Here is a 20,017-nt window from a genome sequence, read left to right on the forward strand (position 1 = left end):
AGCTGAATTCCTGTTTCATATTTCTGCGGCCTGCAACAAGACAGATCTCTCTGAGTTAGAGGCCAACCTGGTCTACATAGCAAGTTCCAGGCCAGCCAGGGCTACATAGTGAGACCCTGTCTCAAAATATGTAGTTAGACTCTAGCATGGATGGGGGGGGGCACCTGAGGCTCTACCCCTCCTCAAGAGTTCCTGGCTGCTAAACAAAGGCGTGCACCACCATGTCCTGTTATTTCCTCCTTTTCTTTTCTGTTTCTTTTTCTTTTCTTTTCTTTTCTTTCTTTCTTTTTTTTTTTTGAGACAGGGTTTCTCTGTGTAGCTTTAGAGCCTTTCCTGGAACTCACTCTGTAGCCCAGGCTAGCCTCGAACTCACAGAGATCTGCCTGCCTCTGCCTCCTGAGTGCTGGGATTAAAGGCGTGCGCCACCACCGCCTGGCTATTTCCTCCTTTTCAAGCACAGTTCTGGTCAGGGACCAAACCCAGGTATTTGCAGTTGATTTGTGAAGTTTCTCCACCTTGGTTATGTCCCTGCTATATTACTACTTTTGGAGGGGGCAGTACTGGAGGTTAAAAGTAGGTCCTCACATATGCTAGACAAGTGCTCTACCACTGAGCCACACCCCCAGCCCCTCACTGGGGGATTCTAGGCAGGGGCTCTACCACTGAGTCACACCCTAGCCCCTCACTGGGGGATTCTAGGCAGGTAGAAGATTCTACTCTTCTACCACACTTCCAGACTCCCATTTTTTATTTCAAGACAGGATCTCATTAAACTGGTGAGGCTGATCTTGAAATTATTCTGTAGCCCAGGTGACCTTGAACTTTTGATCTTCCTGTTTCAACTTCCTGAGTAGTTGGGAAGACAGTCCTGCTGCTGTCCCCACCACCCATCGCTATCTTCTGTAGCTCTTCTTAACTCTTTCTGATTCTGTCTGTGTGGCTAGCCACACTCAGGCTACTCCCATACTTAACGACATGTATCACATGCAGATTTCATTAGACAGTTTGGGAAGGCCCATAGTAAAAGCTCTTGTTGAGTAGAGATCTTCAGGTCTTCACAGATAACACTGGAGAAACCAGGAATGCTAATCACACAGGGGCTTCTCCTCTGCTTTCTACTCAGAAATCTAGAAGTTGATGTTATTAATAATCTGGTGACCTTTTCTATCTGTAGAGGCACACCTCATCCAAATCACCCAGAATGCTCTCCCTCCCTACCTCTCAGTTAACAGAACCCATCTTTAGGGGAGATGTACTTTATATCCTGCTGACCTCTGTGCTGTCTCAGTCAGGAACCACACCAGATCCTAGGCCCTTAAGCTGTAGAACCCATCTTCACGGTCACATGTGCTTCGCAGAGAGTTTCTTGCCTCTTTGCAGTTTGTTGTCCTGCTGGCTGCGAGGCTCTCAGGGACATACTTCCCCTCACCCCCCAACTGTTGCATTCATCTTTTCCCAACCCACCATGACCTTGAAGACATTTTTTGTGTAACACATTCCCTGTGCCTGGGAAACTGAGGTCAGCTTTGCCTCCGATGTTCCCTGTCACCTGTAGGTGGCTGCTGCAGAAGAAGCTGCATACAAGTGACTAGGTTGTGGGCAAGCTTGGCAAGTTTATCCCGGGAGCCCACATAAAGGTGGGAGGAGAGAGCGGACCACAAGTTGTCCTTTGACCCCTACATAAACACTGGTGCAAACAAGCACACCACACACAACACACACACAAACACACAAATACAAACACACATTCACATACACACAACACATACAACACACAAACACACCACACACCACACACCACACACATACACAATACACAAACATACCACACACCACACAAAACAAACACACTCATACACAAACACACACACACACACACACACCACACATATATATACACACACATGTGCCTGCATACCATCCCAAATAAACAATAATCAAGTGCCGGGCATGGTGGTGCACTCAGGAGGAAGAGGCAGGTGGATCTCTAAGTTCAAAGACAGCCTGGACTAGAGTGAGTTCCAGAACAGCCAGAGCTACACAGAGAAACCCTGTCTCAAAAACCCCCAAATAAACAACAATCAAACAAACAAACAAATGCCAAGCAGGAAAGACTCCCATTGGGCAACTTCCTTCCTCAGAGCTCTGGTTCTTCCCCAGCCCATGGAGCTGCTGATGGCAGTGCTAGAAATAAGAAGAACTGAGCCGGGCGGTGGTGGCGCACACCTTTAATCCCAGCACTCGGGAGGCAGAGGCCGGTGGATCTCTGTGAGTTCGAGGCCAGCCTGGGCTACCAAGTGAGTTCCAGGAAAGGCGCAAAGCTACACAGAGAAACCCTGTCTCGAAAAAAAAAAAAAAAAAAACAAAACAAAAAAAAAAAAAAAAGAAAAACAAAACAAGAAGAACTGAAGCCGACTGGGAGCTCTCATGATCGAGGCTTTCACAGAGGGAGACATGGACAAACCAGCTAGGAGACTCATCAGACATGGACGATCCACCAGTTAAGACCTCGCTGCAGAGTCAAACATCCCTTCCAATTTGACTCCAAGCCCATGTTCTCCATCATGGCCTCTCTTCTCCACTCACAGATCGCAGATGCAGATCACCCTATCTACTGGTCTCCCTGGGAGCCACAGAGAGGAAGGGGGTGTGGCCAAGCTGGGGAGACTTCACTTACTTTTACTCTCAGAGGCTGCTAGAGACCCTGAAGAGACAACGTGGGCGCAGGAGGAGACAGGTAAATACCATTTTGATCTTTTCTCTTGTTCCCAACAAGCAAATATGGGGTGTCCTCTGTGTGCTGGCCATGAGGACCTGCCGTTTTCTTTTATCTAACTCTCGAGAGGCACAGACAGATCCTTGTCTTTCAGCACTGCCTCTGCCAGATTTTCTGGGTCCTCTGAGGTTGGAAGACGCTGTTGGATGCTCAGGAGGGAAGGGCGGGGCTGGGAAGCCAACTCCGGGGATCTCAGCAGACCTGAACTGAGTGCATCATAGGTCTCGACAGTGTGGCCCTATTCTAAGTTCCTGGACTTAGTAACTGTTGCTGCCATACCCCACTCTACCTCCTCAGCCATCCAGTCCTCAAGCTCAGGTCCCTGCTTCTTACGCTACCGTGACTGCCAGAAATCCCGTAGGCAGGCATCTCTGGAACTGTCTGCTTCCTGTTCACGCTGAGTTCTCCAGCCAAGTCGTGTTAAGGATGTAGTTGGAGGTGCTAGCAGAGAGGCACAGTGGTCGGGCACCTGGGGGCTGATGGCTGCCACAACCGTTGTAGCAATCCCGAGGGTGTCTCAACGTGTGTCCCTCAGAACCAAGCTTGCAATCCTGCAAAGCCTTTGATGAAAAAGAGTAAAATAGACTCGTGGCCCAGGAAGTAAGGGGATCTACTCCATGTCTGGTGGCATGTGTCATATGCACAGCTCATTAGACAGTGGGAGCAGTCTCACAGTAAAGCCCTCCTGTTGAACTCGGCTTCTCCCAAGTGGCCGTGACCTTGAAGATAAGGCCATGTAACACATTCCCTGCACCTGGATGATCTGCCTCCGATGATCTGCCCCAGCCTCTGTCTCCTCACCTCTCACACACCCAGGCCAGGCCACCCCCACACTGGGGACAGAAGCCAGCCTGCTTTCAGCAAGTGGACTAGCTTTCCCTATACCTGCTCCTGGAGGGCTCCAGCAGCCCTCCCCACCTGTGTCCTGCAGCCTGGGAGGGGAATTGCTGGAGAGGGGGAGGTGCTGATGCTGTCAGTAGGGTGGGTGGAAGGGACGGACGCAGCTCTGCACTGCCACCGGAGACACACTCAGTTGGCACATCCTGCAAGATCCCTGGGGGCTGACACAGGTCACAGCCACACCAAGAGAGTTAAATTTAACTCTATGTAAAGTGTAGGATGGTGATGATGGTGGAGGGTGAGAGCGAGAGAGAGAGAGAGAGAGAGAGAGAGAGAGAGAGAGAGAGAGAGAGAGAGAAAGCAAGCACTGGGTATCAGTTGTAAATCAGTGGCACCTAAATACACGGTTAAGTTCTGTCAGGCCAACACTCTATATTTCTGTTGTTTAGGTTTGGTTTTTTTGTTTTTGTTTTTTTTTGGTTTTTTTGAGACAAAATCTGGCTTGGGAGGCCAGACTAGCACCAAACTCATATTCTCAGATTCAGGCTCCCAAGTACTGAATTTTAGGTGCACACCACCATGTATGTATGTTTATAAAATAAGACATTTCTCATAACAGTCTGCCTTCTTACTTACGGTAAAACTGTGGATGATCAGACCACAGGAGGTCCCCATTCCCACGTGGTACCAACTGGCTGATGCTGTTAGAAAAGGAATATCTTTCCTTGATTCCTATTGGCACCTGGGGTTGGGGGGAGGGAGGGCTTTGGACCATTCTCTGTTTCTAAGGCTTTGTAACTCCCTCAAAATGTTTTCTTCATGTCAAACTTCACTATGAGTTTAGTTTTACTTCTTGAGATAGTACTAGGGATTAAACCTGGGGACTGTGCCTCCTAGGCTAATGCTCTACCACTAAGCCACACCCCAGCCCCTCACTGGGGGATTCTAGGCAGGGGCTCTACTACTGAGCCACACTCCAGCCCCTCACGGTGTGGGGGTGATTCTAGGCAGGTGTCTACTGCTTCACTGGGAGATTCCTCTATCACAGAGGTACACCCCCAGTCCTCTTTTTACTTTTTGTTTTGAGACAAGGTCTTAGTAAGTTGACTAGACCGGGCTTGAACTTGCTTTGTAGTCAAGCTGACCTTGAACTTGCAACTGTTTAGCCTCAGCCTCTGGAGCAGCTGGAATTCCAGGCCTAAATCACTAGGCTCAAATTTGGTTTAACGAGACTCCGCCCCCAAGTCTTTCAAATCCCTCTGTCTGTCCCTGTGTAAAATCTTGCACCGGTAGCCTGGGGCGATCCTTGTTACCAGGGCCTGGCATTCAAGGCACACAACAGTCTAGCTTGGCATACAAAGAGCCTCAGGCAGAGTAAGGAGTTTTAGAGGTTGTAAAAGTAGAGGGAGAACACTTGCTATGCAAGGTGGTCGGATGAGCTGGACTCCTGGGACCCACTGAAATGTGGAAGGAAAGAATCAACTCCACAGAATTCTCCACAATGTCCTCCTCTGGTCTCCACGTGTGCACTGTAGCTTGCACATGTCCCATATATCACACACACACACACACACACACACACACACACACACACACACAAACAATATAAAATAAAAATTAAAAACTAGTAAATGCGTAGGAGAGGTAGAGAAAAAAGAAAGCAAAGGTCTCAGCTTGAAGAAGTATGGTATACCCAGAAATAGCTCTATGAGCACCCCAAATCCCACATTCCCATCATATAACTAGGTGTGTGTCCCCACCCACAACCCAGGATCAGAAAAAAAGGATCAGAGTTCAGAGGACTGAACAAGCAAAAGCAACCAGATGACTCAAAGGCAAATTCTTCTTGTGGTTGTTGAGACAGGGCCCCAGAATATAGCCTAGACTGGCCTCAGACTTGCAGCAATCCCCCCGCCAGTTTACAGACTAATTCTTCTTTCCTTAGGTCTCACCCAGAGCAGACACCATGCATGTCCACTGTCTGTGGCTCCTCCTGATTCTAGGTAAGGCCCAGGCTGACACCTGGGTTTAGAGATGTCTGTGGGTAAGGTAGAGCGGGGATAGGCCTGGGGAATGGAGAGGAACTACTCAGAGGCAGAGAGAGATGTGCCGTGCTCCTCCGCCGCCCTTCATCTCCCCGGTGTCTCCCTCTCCTATTTCCTGTGAAAGTTCTCACCCCTCAGTAATGATTTCTGACCAGTGTTGTGGCCTTTAGGACACGTGGCTTTGGTTGACTCATCACAGAAATGGACTGTTGAACGTCCCCAAACCCTCTTCGCCTGGGAAGGAGCCTGCGTCTGGATTCCTTGCAAGTACAAAACGCCAACAAAGAGTTCTCTGGACAAGGTCTTGCTGTATCACAATTACGACTTTGACGATCGTACCCGGGATTTCAAGGGGAATGTCCTCTATAATAACACCAAGATTGAGTCACCCCCTTCTGAGCAAGGAAGGGTAACATTCTGGGGAAACAGAGAAAATAACTGTTCCCTGGAAATCCACCAGATACGGATCACTGACAATGGGAAGCTGGGGTTGAGGATGATTTCAGGCGATGACAAGTGGATGGAGCACCTTCACCTCAATATCTCCAGTAAGGGTACGGGGGAAACATCGCCCTGTTCTGGCAGAGGCAAAGAGGGAGTGGAAGTACTGAGTTGCCTGCCCACTGTTAAGTCTCAAACCCTGGGACTGAGGTGCCTATTTAACACATCAAATTGGAAATGGCCATCAGGTTCTTCCAGCATCCCTCAGTCTCTGTCTGTCACACCTACAGAGTATGGCTGGCATACCCCTCCCTCTATCCCAACTCTCCAGCCCAGGGGCCAGGCTGCCCTTCCCCCAGAGGCTCTCCCCTATATGATCCAGCCATGTTGGTTACCTGCCCTCTTTACCTTTTGCCCTCTTGGCTACTACACCTGGTTCCCCTCTCTCCCCTCTCGCTTCCCGTCCCTGTCTCATGGGGCTCAGGGTCATGTCCACTCTGGACTCTCTCAGATGTCTCTGATTATGCATTCCCTCATATCTACAATAAACCTTCTCCTCCACCGTAGGAACAGGTGTACCCTTTCCTATTTATTTCTTTTTTTCACTTAAATAGGAGATGTTGATGGCAACAGGAGCATTTGTCCCACCTCAGACATTCTCCCTCAGCTCGTGTCTGGCCCGGAATCTGTTGTCCAGGCTGTCAGGGTTTTGTTTTTATGTCTTTCCAAAGAAGATAGAGGTTTGGATTTTCAAATCTCTTAGCCTGTTAGTCTAAGGAATCCTTTTAGGCCGGATGACGAGAGCAGAGGTCTCAGACACGGCCCATCAGACAGCCGGGCTCTCTGCCCTAGACGACGATATCATGGCTCCACACTAGAGCTGTCAGCTCAAGGCATCTTGACATCATGTCTGTGCGGTGGTCTAGCCTGGTGGAGATATGAGCCCTGGGCCTCAGGATCACCTCACTAAAGGGCTGTCTGCTTGACTGACTCCAATACTGAGGCGACCTCACAAACATAAGCATGTCACCAACGCTTAGCAATACATGCAGAGCTAAACCAGAGAAATCCACCCTGGGTGACCCTGGGGCAGCTTAGAAAGTAAATGAAAGGAGAAGTGAAAAGCGAAGTAAATGTAAAATACAATTTCCCAGCATGCTTAGTGCCCCCCAAGCCTTCCACAAAAAAGCTGAACTGAACAAGGAGGTAGAATGACCTTGCAAGGGATTGTTCTGGGGTCGTATGGGACAGGATGCCTGAAGTCAGGGGTGGAAGGCTAGCCCATGCCCCACCCCCAGCTCTTTTTTTTTTCCAGAGACACCCTTCTCACCTTACATCCGGATGCCATCAGAAATCCATGCATCCCAAAGTGTCACTCTGACCTGTGGACTGCATTTTGCCTGCTCTCGGTACCACATTCACTTCAAGTGGTCCCTGGAAGAGCCTGAAATCACCTCCATCACCTCCATCACCTCTGCCACCGATTCTACACAAAATGTCTACACAGGGAGCGAGCTCACCTTCCAACCAGAGTGGAAGGACCACAGAAAGAATGTGACGTGCCAAGTCTGGAACTCTACGCAAATGCTCTCTAAGAACACAGTGCGTCTGGATGTTAAACGTGAGTCTCAATGTGGGAAGGACATCTTGTCCCCTTCTTCTTAAACCCTGGTGAGCCCCAGTAAGGGTAAGAGGAGTCTGTCCATAGAAGGTTCAGCTGTCAATCACTTGACAGAGGGTGGCAAGGCTCTTTCACTGTCTCTTCTGTCGGTCCTGTGTCTCGAGACACAGATTCATTTTAGTCTCTGCTTTGACCTAAAAAATAAAGCAATCAAGTTGGCTTGGAAATGGGTATTCAGGAGGCCAAGGCAGGGGGATCTTGAGTTTGAGGACAACCTGGACTACATAGTGGGATACTATCTCAAAACCCTGAGTGTTGGAGATGTATCCTGGCGGTACAGTGCTTGCCTAGCATGTGTGAGACCCTGAGTCAACCTCCAGTACCACTCAGTCATCAATCAATCAATCAATTCTCAAGTCACAGCATACTTTGAGGATATCTGGTTATGTTTCTTTGTTCTCCATACAAGGAAGTTTTCCTGTCATTACTTTATGCCTCATTCATTCATTCATTCATTCATTCATTCTTTCATCCATTCAATGGATATTTACTGTGGAGCCTGGCATGGTGGTATACACTTTTAAACCCAGCACTCATGAGGCAGAGGTAGGTGGAGCTCTGTGAGTTTGAGACCAGCCTGGTCTACAGAGTGAGTTCCAGGACAGCCAAGGCTACACAGAGAAACCCTGTTGAAGGAGGAAGAGGAGGAGGTGGAGGAGGAGGAGGAGGAGAAGAGGAAGAAGAGGAAGAAGAGGAAGAGGAAGAAAACAAAAATTGAATGTGGCAGCATGACCTCGTTGTCTCAGCCCTGGGGAGGCAGATCCGGGTGGGTCCTTTGGACTTGCTGGACAACCAGTCTAGTCTAATTGATGAGCTCCAGGTCAGTGGGAGACCTTGTCTCAAAAAATGTAAAATCAAGATGGCCAGTTCCTGAAGTACAACACCCAAGGTTGTCCTCCGAGCTCCTTATCCACATGAGCACACACAAATAGCTCACAAACCCCAAAGAAAGCAGGCTTAGGATGGGCTGATGGATGGAGACGTCTGTGGAGAAGGTGAGGACCTTGGCTGACATGACAGAGAGGCCAGGGCGGGCAAAGAAGATTCCAGGGAGGGAAAGAACCAGAGCACAGGTGTGTAGTGTACTCGTGACAGTGTCCGAGGACCAGAGAGGACGAGGGGCCCAGCCCCCTTTCGAGGTAAGAGAGGAGGTGGGACACTGGGTCTCCGGGAGCCCAGCGGACAGCTTCGCTGTCGATGTCTAACGGACAATGCTGGGGTGCTGGGGTGCTGGGGTGCTGGGGTGCTGGGGGTGCTGGGGTGCTGGGGGTGCTGGGGTGCTGGGGGTGCTGGGGTGCTGGGGTGCTGGCGGAGACCAGGTGGAGGGCGCATGAGAAAGGGGAGCAGACACAAGTGAGGGCTGTGACAGTCACCTGGGTGGACAAAGGACCACAGGTGTGCAGACTGCTGCTGTCCCAATGAAAACAGCCACCGAGAATTCCCTGTCCTCCCCCAATGCTCCTCTGTTCCTGCAGACATCCCGCAGCTGACGATCGAGGTCACTTCCAAAGAGGTCAAGAAGGGTGACTCTGTGACCATGACATGCCAGGTTATCAGCAGCAACCCAGAACGCAGGACAGTGTCCTGGGTCAAGGATGGGCGGACCCTGCAGGAACAGACGCTCACACTAACTCTGCAATCAGTGACCAAGGACATGAGTGGGAAATACCGTTGCCAGGCTTCCAACGACCTGGGCCTAGGACAATCGGAAGAAGTGGCCCTTACGGTGCTGTGTGAGTTCCCTTGAATCTGGCAAGGGAGGTGGGGAGCTAGCAGGATCCTCAGGGATGGTAGTGGAGGCTGGTGGCTGCCTGCCCAGGTTTGCGGGCTCTGCTCACCTGTCCTGTCACTTCTGTGACTTCTTTCAGTTGCTCCGGAACCCTCCAGGGTTCACATATACAGTCCGCCGGCTGAAGAAGGAAAGTCAATAGAGCTGATTTGTGAGTCACTGGCCAGTCCGAAAGCAACGAACTACACCTGGTACCACAACAGAAGACCTGTGCTTGGAGAGACACAAGAGAAGCTCCGGATCCCTAAAGTCTCCCTGAGGCATGCTGGGAAATACTCTTGCGTGGCACAGAACCTCCTGGGTCCTGGAGAGATAGAGGAGGAAGCTGAGCTGGATGTCCAGTGTGAGCGGCCAACTGACCTCTGGTTCTTGGAGGAAAGAGGGAAATAGAGAAGGAAGGCAATAGAGTGTAGGGGTGTGGAGGTGTGGGGAAGACAAGCAGCCAGGGACCTGGAGCTTCACAGCTGCATTCTAGACTTGCAGACCACAGCCTTGGCTTATGGCAATTACTTAGTAGATGTTTGTTGAATAAATGAATGAATGAATGTCACCAGCTTGGTGGCCCAGATCTGTCATCCCAGCTACTAGGGAAGCTAAGACAGAAGGATCACAAATGTGAGGACTGCCTGGGCTCTAGACTGAGTTCAAGGTCAGCCTGGGCAATTTAGTGAGACTGTCTCAAAAGTAGAAAGAGGACCTGGGACACAGCTCAACAGCAGAATGCTTTCCTACAACATACCAGGAAGGGAGTGGAAGCATGGCTCAGCAACCAATCACTAGTCTAGAATCTTCCAATGAGGGATTAGAGGCCTGACCCAGTGGTAGAGCCACGGCCTAGAATCCCCCAGTGAGAGCTGGGGATGTGGCTCAATGGTAGAGCCACAGCCTAGAATCCCCCAGTGAGAGCTGGGGATGTGGCTCAATGGTAGAGCCACAGCCTAGAATCCCCCAGTGAGAGCTGGGGATGTGGCTCGGTGGATGTCAATCCCCAGCACTGCATGAAAGAAATGAATGTGGTGACATTAAGACATAAGGCAGGAGCATCATAAACTCAAGTTCGTCTTGGCTATATAGCAAGTTCAAGGCTAACCTGGGCTATGTGAGACCCTGCCTAATACTAGGGCTTCACAGGACACGCAAACATAGCGTCAATGGCAGCAGCTGAGGCCTGAAAGATTGGAGAGCCAGAGGGAGTGTCCAGTTATTCTGCCATCGTTTGGCATTCCTTAGCACAGCACAGCTGGTTATCAGGTTGCTCCCAAGACAGTCTCGATTGTTGGACCTGGAGTGGCTTGCATATGGGCGGGGCACCCACACTCTGAACATCTGGACAGCTGGAGAGCAGTAGCAACGTGTATTATTTATGACACACCACTGGCTGCTCTAAGGTTATCTGTGCTCTGGGAGGATTCTGGAAGGGTGGGTGTTCTTGGTGCCCCACTTGACGGACGGGTAGATGGAGGCCTGCAGCCCACAGTCATACAGCTTTAAATAGCACTGTGCCTCACAGCCGCAATAGGGAAGCAGGAGAGGTTTCATTCGGGGACAGTATGCAAAGGCTTTAATGAACACCAACCTTGCAGCTGGCTCAGGGTGGTGCAAGTCAGCCATTTCAGCTGCGCAGGAGGCTAAGGAGGGGTGGTCAGAAGTCCAAGGCTGGCCTGTGCAAATACACAAGATCCCGACTCAAAAATAAAAGGCTAAAGAGAAAAACAGGGTAGGGCTAGAGATGGGGCTCAGCTCTTGCCTAGGCCCTCCAAGGCGAGGGGTTGGATGTCTGGTCCTGCAAAGGGGAACCAAATGATCATGCTTTCTCACCTCTCTGCTCTCCTCTAAGATGCCCCCAAGGCGGTAACCACAGTGATTCAAAACCCCACACCGATTCGGGAAGGAGATAGTGTGACCCTGGCCTGTAGCTACAACTCCAGCAATCCTGAAGTCACCTACTATCAGTGGAGCCCTCAAGGTTCTGGGAATGAGATCTCGCTTGGAGTGCTGAGGATTCAGAAAGTTGCATGGGACTCCACGCCCATCAGCTGTGCCGCCTGTAATAACCATTGGTGTTCGTGGGCCGCGCCCGTCAGCCTGAATGTCCACTGTGAGTGACAGGGCAAGGCGTGTCCATGAGGTGGACACACTGAGATATGGTGATGGAAGCGGGGGTGGATAGGAACCTGGACCACAGGCCGGGGGAGAGAGGATTGAAGAAGGGCACATAGGCCTGGGGCTAAGGAGACAGGAAGTCCTGACCCATGACACAGGAAACACTAAACAAAGGGCTAGGAAGTCCTAATTAAACACAGGACATTTTGGGGAGACATCAAGAAGGTTAGAGAGTCAAAACATCACCTGAGGCTGTGGCCCTGCAGATGCCCCCAGAGCGGTGAAGGTCCTGAAGGTGAGCCCCTCATCAGAGATCCATGCTGGGCAGCACGTCATCCTCCAATGCAACTTCTCCGGGAGCCACCCCCCAGAGGTCCGCATCTCATGGAAGAAGAATGGGAGTCTTGTGCAGGAAGGGAAAGAGCTGAGCTTCAGCTCCATCTCCCCAGAAGATTCTGGAAAGTATAACTGCATGGCCAGCAACTCCATTGGAGAGACTCTGTCGAAGGCCTGGGACCTCCGAGTGCTGTGTGAGTGGCAGGAGCTGGGGGGCTAAGTGTGAAGAAGATGAGGTGCCCGGCAGCCCTGGCCTGACTCGGTTTCCCCTTTACAGATGCTCCTCGGAGGCTGCGCGTGTCGATTAGCCCCGGGAACAGCATCATGGAAGGGAAGAAGGCCGTCTTGTCCTGTGAGAGTGATGCCAACCCGCCCGTCTCGCAGTATGTCTGGTTGGATTCCAGCGACCGAGACCTCCCCTTCTTCAGCCAGAAGCTGAGCCTGGAGCCCCTGAGGGTCCAGCACACTGGCTCTTACCGCTGCCAAGGGATCAACCAGCTAGGCATGGGCGAGTCACCGCCCAGCGCGCTCACTGTCTACTGTAAGTTCCTTAGGCCCCTCCTCTGTCTGGCGGCTGCAGCCCCCTTCCCCACGTCCCGTGTCCAGCTCAGCCAGGCACACCCTGCGGCCAGTAGCTCCCAGCTGGAAAGTCACCCTGTTCTGCCTCACGGACCTTCCCTCAAAGGCTGTGCCTGCCTTCCAAAAGCTCTTGGTGTTCCTTGTCTCTCTCTGTCTCCCTCCTTCTCTCCTTCCCTCCATGTGTGTATCTCCCCCTTGATGAATAAGATCCTTATTTATCTTTTGATACTCTAGTGTTTTAAACAAGATAATACAAGTGCGTGGTTTAAAAAAAAAAACGGTTTCAAACACAAAAAGGAAGCTGAACACAGGCGTTGAGAGGCTGAAGAGGGAATATCACCAGAACACCAGGGCTAGCCTGGGCTATGTAGAAAAACTGCCTCAAAACCAAAACAACCCTGTCTCATTCCCCTAGGAAACCTACCCATGCTCTTTTTGTTTGTTTGAGATAGCGGTCTTGGTATGCAGCCCAGGTTGGTCTTGAACTGCAGGCAATTCCCCTGTCTCAGCCTCTTGAGTGTTGGGATTACAGAGATGGATCACCATGCCCAGATTGTGCCCTGCTTCTTTCAAATAACCATAGCCCATCCCGTCTCCCTAGCACCCTCGTCAAGGTGGAGGGGTGCCGAGCCTCCTGCTGTGGGCACACCTGCAGGGACGAGTGTGGGACAGGGTCTTGTGTGGAGCTGGCTCTCTCTGATCAAACTGCTCTCAGGGTTGCACGGTGCCAAAGGCGGGGTCACAGGCTTTGTTTTGACCTGTCTGTGGAATAGCTCTTGCTGGGGACAAAGAATTGGCCCTTTTCTCCTATCAGGAGTGAGGAGGCAGGGACCACTTCTCGATCTTTCTCTGAATCACTCCCCCAAATCACTCTACCGTATGTGGAGGACATCTGCAGGCAAGAAGGACCAGGCTTTGTGAAGGGAGAGGGGCAGGATGCTCTGCCCATCGCCGTCTTCACAAGGCAGAGTGCGCCATTACCTCTTTCTTCACCAGATAGCCCAGAGAGCATCGGCAAGAGGGCTGCCTTGGGACTAGGGTTCTGCCTGGCTGTCTGCATCCTGGCTATCTGGGGGATGAAACTCCAGAAAAAGTGAGCAGTCGACTGCGCCTCCTCCCTCCCCCTCCCCACAGCCCTCAGCCTGCTGGGTCATCCCCACCTACCCTCACAAACCCTTGATCCTTAGATGGAAACAGAATCAGAGCCAGCAGGGGCTTCAGGAAAATTCCAGTGGCCAGAGCTTTTTTGTAAGGAATAAAAAGGTAAGATGGAGCCAGGTGGTGGCTTAAAGCACACTTTTAATCCTAGCACTTGGGAAGCAGAGGCAGGTGGATCTCTGTGAGTTCAAGGCCAGCCTGGTCTACAGAGCGAGTTCCAGGACAGCCAGGACTACACAGAGAAACCCCGTCTGAAAAAAAGTTAAGATGGGAGGAAGGTGACCCTATAGTAGCCCTTGAAGAGAAAGATGAGGAAGGGGCATGAGCGCTCTGAGCATATGTGGACATCCGAAATCTCAGCGCTCGAGGAGATAAGGCAGGGGACTGGCAAATTTGAGGCCAGCTTGGGGTACACATTGTAAGATCCTGTTGGGGGAAAAAAAAAAAAAAAAACAAACCAAAAACCTCCAGGGAGTTGTTGGGGTCAAAGGCCAGGAGAAGGGAGTGGTCAGGAGAGAATCACAGCTGCAACTTCGCATCTTCCAGACTAGAAGGACCCCTCTGTCCGAAGGCCCCCAGTCCCAGGGCTGCTACAACCCGGCGATGGATGACAGTGTTAGTTACGCCATCTTGCGCTTTCCGGAGACTGACACGCCCAGAGTCGGGTATGGAGGATACAGGAGTTTGGTACCTGCCACTCAGGGGGGTTGTGGGAGGAAAGTCTGTGTCCCTCCTGCCCTCTTTATACCAGGCACCACCATACGCTCACTACCTCGTTCTTACATGGCAGCATGAGTAACAGCCTCAGATGGGACCTGTTTCTTTAATTCAGAAGCGGGTGTCCAGAGCCAGGCTGCAGCGCAGGGTGAGGGCATTGGGATGCATTTACCACCCATTTTCATTAGCTGCTATGGTGGCGCTGTGCACACAAGGGACTGAAGTCGGGGTGCTGCTGGGGAAAACTCAGTGTAGCCTTTTCTCTCTCTCTCTCTCTCTCTCTCTCTCTCTCTCTCTCTCTCTCTCTCTCTCTCTCTCTCTCTGTCAGTGATGCGGAGACCTCAGGAGCACAGGGTCCTTCTCCAAACAACGATGACACAGTTACTTACTCGGTGTTACAGAAGCGTCATGTGGTGAGGAGGCAGAGCTACGCTGTGGAAGGGGGAGGGGACGGGACCTGGGGCCTCGACTGAGAGCCCCTCATGAAACACACTCTGCAGACAGTGAAGTTGGGAAGGGTGGCTGTCTTCAGTCCATTTCCCATTGCTATAACTGAATACCCTTGGTGCTTTACAAAGGAAAGAGATTTATTTTGACTTATGGTTGGTTCTGGAAATCCAATATCAAAGGAGCTGTTTCTGGTAATGACAGAGTCCTGAGGTAACACAAAACATTCATGGCCAGGGGACATTTGTCAGAGAGAACCCAACTTCCTAAAAAAAGTCTCTGCATTGATTATCTATTAACCCATCAATCTAATCACCTGCTACAGATCCCACAATCTGTGCATTTCCGACACAGGAAACTCAGGGGGCACATTCAGACTAAAGCAGTTGTTCTGGGGGAGCTGGGGTGGGAGCCAAGAGAGTGTCTAAGGGGCCGAGCATAGCCATTTGTAGACAAGATGACCCCGTTTGGACATTTGGACCCCGTGTGGTGGGGAACCAACGGGAGAAGGCGTTAAGAGGATGGACAGAGGTTGGTCACCATGAGGCCTGGCTTACCTTCACGTGTTTTGCAGAGTGACTATGAGAATGTGACACCAAGCCATCCTGAGGATGACAGCATCCACTACTCAGAGCTGGTTCAGTTTGGGGCTGGGAAGCGGCCTCAGGCAAAGGAAGATGTGGAATACGTGACCCTCAAGCACTGAGGTTGGAAGTAGCTGCCGCGGAAGGTTCTGGAACCTAAGAGAGACCTGTAACTTCTTTGGCTGCTTCAGCTCAGCTGCCAAGTCACCTACAACTTCTAAGGCCACTCCCTGAGCACACACTTGGGTTGCATGCCCTCACAATCATTTAAAAACCTTGAGTCTGGCGAGAACCAGCCAGCATTCTCTGCACTGGTCATTGTCACCCCACACTGTACAATGTCCCCTTCTCCAACCCTGGCCATCTGCCACCATCCACCTCATCCTGAGCCTCACTTCAGCTAGATGTGTTCCTGCTGTGACCAGTTGGGATTGTCACTAACATTTCTTCTTCTCTGTCCCCTTGATGCTCCCACCCCCCCTCACTAATCTTATTACCCACATTTCTGGTCCTGGAGAGAAATCCCCAGGGAGGGCAGAAGTAAGGAAACAAGAGGCACTGTCCTCAGCTGCCTTTTCTCATACGAACATGTCTACCAGGAAGTCAGGCCTTCCGTGGAGATGGTGCCTTCCCTCAGGGGTCCTGGGCACTGGGCAGGCAGGATACCATGGACCTATGTATAATCCACTAAATGCTTCATAATAAAAAATGACGCATTGTCACACGAACTGTCTCCCGTTGGTGACTAGGGTAATTATACTGGAAACCTGGAGATGGAGCTTGGAGGGAGAAGAGACTCATGGTAAACTCATGATCAACTCAGTAGATGGGGGCGCCATTATTGTGCAGTGTTGGTATTGAACTTAGGGCTTTATGAATGCCAGGCAAATACCCTAGAGCCTCAACCCCAGTCCCTCACTGGGGGACTCTAGGCAGGGGCTCTACCACTGAGCCACACCCCAGCCCACTTACCTGCTCAACCTAGAGAGCAAGGTGTGCTCAACCAGCCACAGAGGCAAGGCACAAGCGAGGGTCCCCAGGAGGGTTCCCTTCCCCCTCCCTTGCCATGCTTCCCCAGTGCCAGAGCACAGCCCTCACTTCCTCTTTGTCCCCAAATTGATTTCCTGTGAGCACCATTAACTAATTTGGGGGGCCAGTGGGACTTTAAATGCCATCTAAATGGAGGGCTGAAGAGATGGCACAGTGGTCACAGGCACCTGCCTCTGAACCTCATAACCTGAGCTTGATTCCCAGGACCCACATGATGGAAGAAGAGACACTTCTCCCCCAAAAGGTGTCCTCTGACCCCTCCATGCACACTATCACACACACACACACACACACACACACAAATGTAAAATAAATATTTGGGGAGCTGGAAAGGTGTTAAACAGTTAAGAATGCTTGATGCTTTTCAGAGCCATTTCTCCAGGTGCCCCCATTTTTTACATTTAAATTAAAAAAACCCACTGTTTAAGTGAGAGAAAGAAGGTTTTGGGGGCTCTAGCAATATTCAACTACTAGTTAGCTGATCAATATATATGACAAGTATTTGGTGAATTCAAATTTGCCCTTTGGGTGAGGGGTGGAAATTTGGCTCGGTGGGTAGAGTGCTTGCCTAGTACGCATGACTCCCTGGGTTCTATGCCCAACACTACATAAGCGGGGTACGGTGTTGCCACCCGTAATCTTAGCATCGAGGAGGTAGGGGGCGTAGGACCAGAATCTGTTCAAGGTCATCCTCCGCTACACCGAGTCTGAGACAAGCGTGGGCTGCTTGGGACCTCGACTCAAAATGCAAAACAACAACAATAAAAACAGAACTCACATCTGGCAGGGCCTGTTGTTGGGGTGCGAGAATTTTAACGCACAGAACCAATCTCCTGAGGCTCAGTCAAACCTGGAGTCTCCAAAGATCCCAGGGGCAAGGTCTTCTCGAAGGAGCAGAAGGCAGCCCTGAGGCTGATGAGGTCAGGATTAGGCTTCCTGGCAACCACCATGTACTTGCTTATCCTGTCGCCAAGCCCAGCTGCTGATATAAAGCTACTTCATGACCCATTGACCACGAGATGTGGATGTCAACAGCCTTGCTGAGGCGTGAAGAGCAGGTGGCCAGGAGGCCCAGAGGCCGGCACTCCAGAACACTGCAGCCTTACACCTGAGAGTAACCAATTCTCCCAGGACCAGAGCATCTATGGAGCACCACGCACCGGGCAAGGCAGACCTTGGCATGCATAGGGCCAGCCTTTTGGTAGAGATAGCAGACGTGGGGTCACACAGCCAGAGGAACTCCAAATAACCACCAAGTAAACTGCTTGGGGAGGATTGTGTACCCTCAGTGAGACTGTTGCTGCATAGGATTTAGACCGGAACTGCCAGCTGTGTGTGTAGGTGAAACAGAAATTAAAAGTAAATTATGGATCTGGGGTTGGAAACCAGGGCCTTGTGTAAGCTAGGCAAGCACTCAACCACTGAGTCACACCCCCAGCCCCTCACTGGGGGATTCTAAGCAGGGGCTCTACCACTGAGCCACACCCCCAGCCCCTCACTCGGGGATTCTAGGCAGGGGCTCTACCACTGAGCCACACCCCCAGTCCCTCACTGGGGGATTCTAGGCAGGGGTTCTACCACTGAGCCACACCCCCAGCCCCTCACTGGGGGACTTTTGGTAGGGGCTCTACCACTGAGCCACACCCCCAGCCCCTCACTGGGGGACTCTAGGCAGGGGCTCTACCACTGAGCCACACCCTCAGCCCCTCACTGGGGGATTCTAGGCAGGTTGTGCAGCAGAGAGCCATATCTCCAGCCCCTTCACCAGTATTTATTCTGAGACATTGTCATTAAGTTCCCCAGGCTGCAGTTGAACTCACTCTGTAGCCCAGTTGGCCTTGAACTTGTGATCCTCATACATCTCCAGAACAGCTGGAATTGCAGGTTGCATCGCCAGGCTTAGGCCACTAAGTGATTCTTTTACTGTCCATATATGCATGACAGCATGTATCTACTTTGGTGACTGAAGTCTTCAGAATGCCTTTTTTGTTGTTGTTACTTAGGAGTGAGTCAATAGAGCAAGGGACCTGCCCGTGAGCTCGTCCAGCCATGGGGCAGATTCAGCTCCCTGTGGGTTTGAACAGGCAGTGAATGAGTCAGGAGGGCACAATGCTGTGCCCCATGAACCCTGCCTCTTTAAGGTCTTCAATCAAGCCAGTCATACTCCCGTTCTTCCTCTGTACATCCTCACCTTCTGCAGACCAGCATAGGATGCTCCATCAGCTGCTCATCCAGGCTTCTAGTACCTCCTGCTAATGGCCACCCCGCCCTTCTCTCTCTTCCAGATCACTGCCCATCCCAGGCATCATCTAATAGCCCTGCAAGGGGACTCCTGAGCCTCAGAGGCATCCGGCAGCACCAAGAGGTGAGTCCCATTTTCTAAGGCTCCTGTCTTCCCCGAGTTCCTGTGCCAGGATGTTCCCCGAGGTGTGATACACTGATGGGAACTGACTTGCCTTTGGGCTGTCCCCTTAGCATCTCCTTGGCCTGCCTTTCCCTGCCTGGTGTAGCTAGTGTCCACTGATATCTCTCTCTCTCTCTCTCTCTCTCTCTCTCTCTCTCTCTCTCTCTCTGTCTCTGTCTCTGTCTCTGTCTCTCTGTCTCTGTCTTTGTCTCTGTCTCTCTCTCTGTCTCTGTCTCTGTCTCTCTGTCTCTGTCTTTGTCTCTGTCTCTCTGTTTCTCTCTGTCTCTGTCTCTGTCTCTCTGTCTCTCTGTCTCTCTTTCTGTGTGTGTGTTTGTGTGTGTGTGTTTCTAGCTCTCTCTCTTTCTGAAACAGACCTCTCTATGTATCCCTGGCTGGTCTGGAACTTAATATGTAGGTCAGGCTACCCCCAAACTCATAGAGATCTTCCTGCTTCTGCTGGGATTAACGGTGTGTGCCACCGCTCCTGGTTTCTCTCTTTAAAAAAATATGTGTATGTGTGTACAAAAGCCAAAGAAGATGTTGTAACTGGAGTTATGGATGGCCGTGAGGTGACTGATAGGGGTGCTAGGATCCCTACTTGAGTCTCTTGGAAGACGCACGCACTCTTAACTGCTGAGCCGTCCCTCCAGCCCCTGATTTCTCTGGTGAAGGGTCTTTCCTATTGAGGGGGCATGGCAACTCTGGTCATGGAGTAAGGGACAGGGAGTGAACTCAGGGATCTCTGACATGCATACAGCCTGGTTCTGACCTCCCTCTGCCCCTCTCTCCCCAGAGTCTACAGGATCAGAGGTCGCTTCAGCTCTGGAAACTTCTATCTCTTCCTGTTACAGTGAGTCGTTGTCTTCACCCTAAGAGGTGGTACAGGAGGGGACAGCTGGGGACTGAGAGGACTCCTCAATTCTGCTCCGGGCTCGGGGGCTATCCAGCAGCCTTTTCCTCCTGTGGGCCTTGGCATCCTCAGTGGCACTAAGACTGACTTCTGGTGCTCTGAGCAGTAGGGACACCAGCGTGGGATTCAAGCCCCGTCCTTCCTCTGCTGATGAACC

General features: G+C 51.3%; 1 protein-coding gene across 1 annotated transcript; it reads left to right on the top strand.

Moving 5' to 3' along the window:
- Nucleotides 1–5,582: 5,582 nt before the first annotated feature.
- Nucleotides 5,583–16,173, top strand: Cd22 (CD22 molecule). The gene is made up of 13 exons (XM_059275215.1): nucleotides 5,583–5,619; nucleotides 5,832–6,209; nucleotides 7,418–7,723; nucleotides 9,259–9,516; nucleotides 9,652–9,915; nucleotides 11,410–11,670; nucleotides 11,942–12,205; nucleotides 12,289–12,552; nucleotides 13,587–13,683; nucleotides 13,778–13,853; nucleotides 14,295–14,413; nucleotides 14,794–14,878; nucleotides 15,487–16,173. The coding sequence occupies exons 1-13, from the start codon at nucleotides 5,583–5,585 to the stop codon at nucleotides 15,616–15,618; spliced, it is 2,541 nt and encodes an 846-aa protein (XP_059131198.1). The 3' UTR covers nucleotides 15,619–16,173.
- The last annotated feature ends 3,844 nt before the right edge of the window (nucleotides 16,174–20,017 follow it).

The sequence above is a fragment of the Peromyscus eremicus genome, chromosome 1 (genome assembly GCF_949786415.1).
Source record: "Peromyscus eremicus chromosome 1, PerEre_H2_v1, whole genome shotgun sequence".
NCBI lineage: Eukaryota > Metazoa > Chordata > Mammalia > Rodentia > Cricetidae > Peromyscus > Peromyscus eremicus.

Coding starts and splice junctions, on each gene's coding strand:
- Cd22 (XM_059275215.1), top strand. CDS start 5,583: ATGCATGTCCACTGTCTGTGGCTCCTCCTGATTCTAG. Junction 7,724..9,258: donor AGTGCGTCTGGATGTTAAAC/GTGAGTCTCAAT, acceptor CTGTTCCTGCAG/ACATCCCGCAGCTGACGATC. Junction 9,517..9,651: donor AGTGGCCCTTACGGTGCTGT/GTGAGTTCCCTT, acceptor GACTTCTTTCAG/TTGCTCCGGAACCCTCCAGG.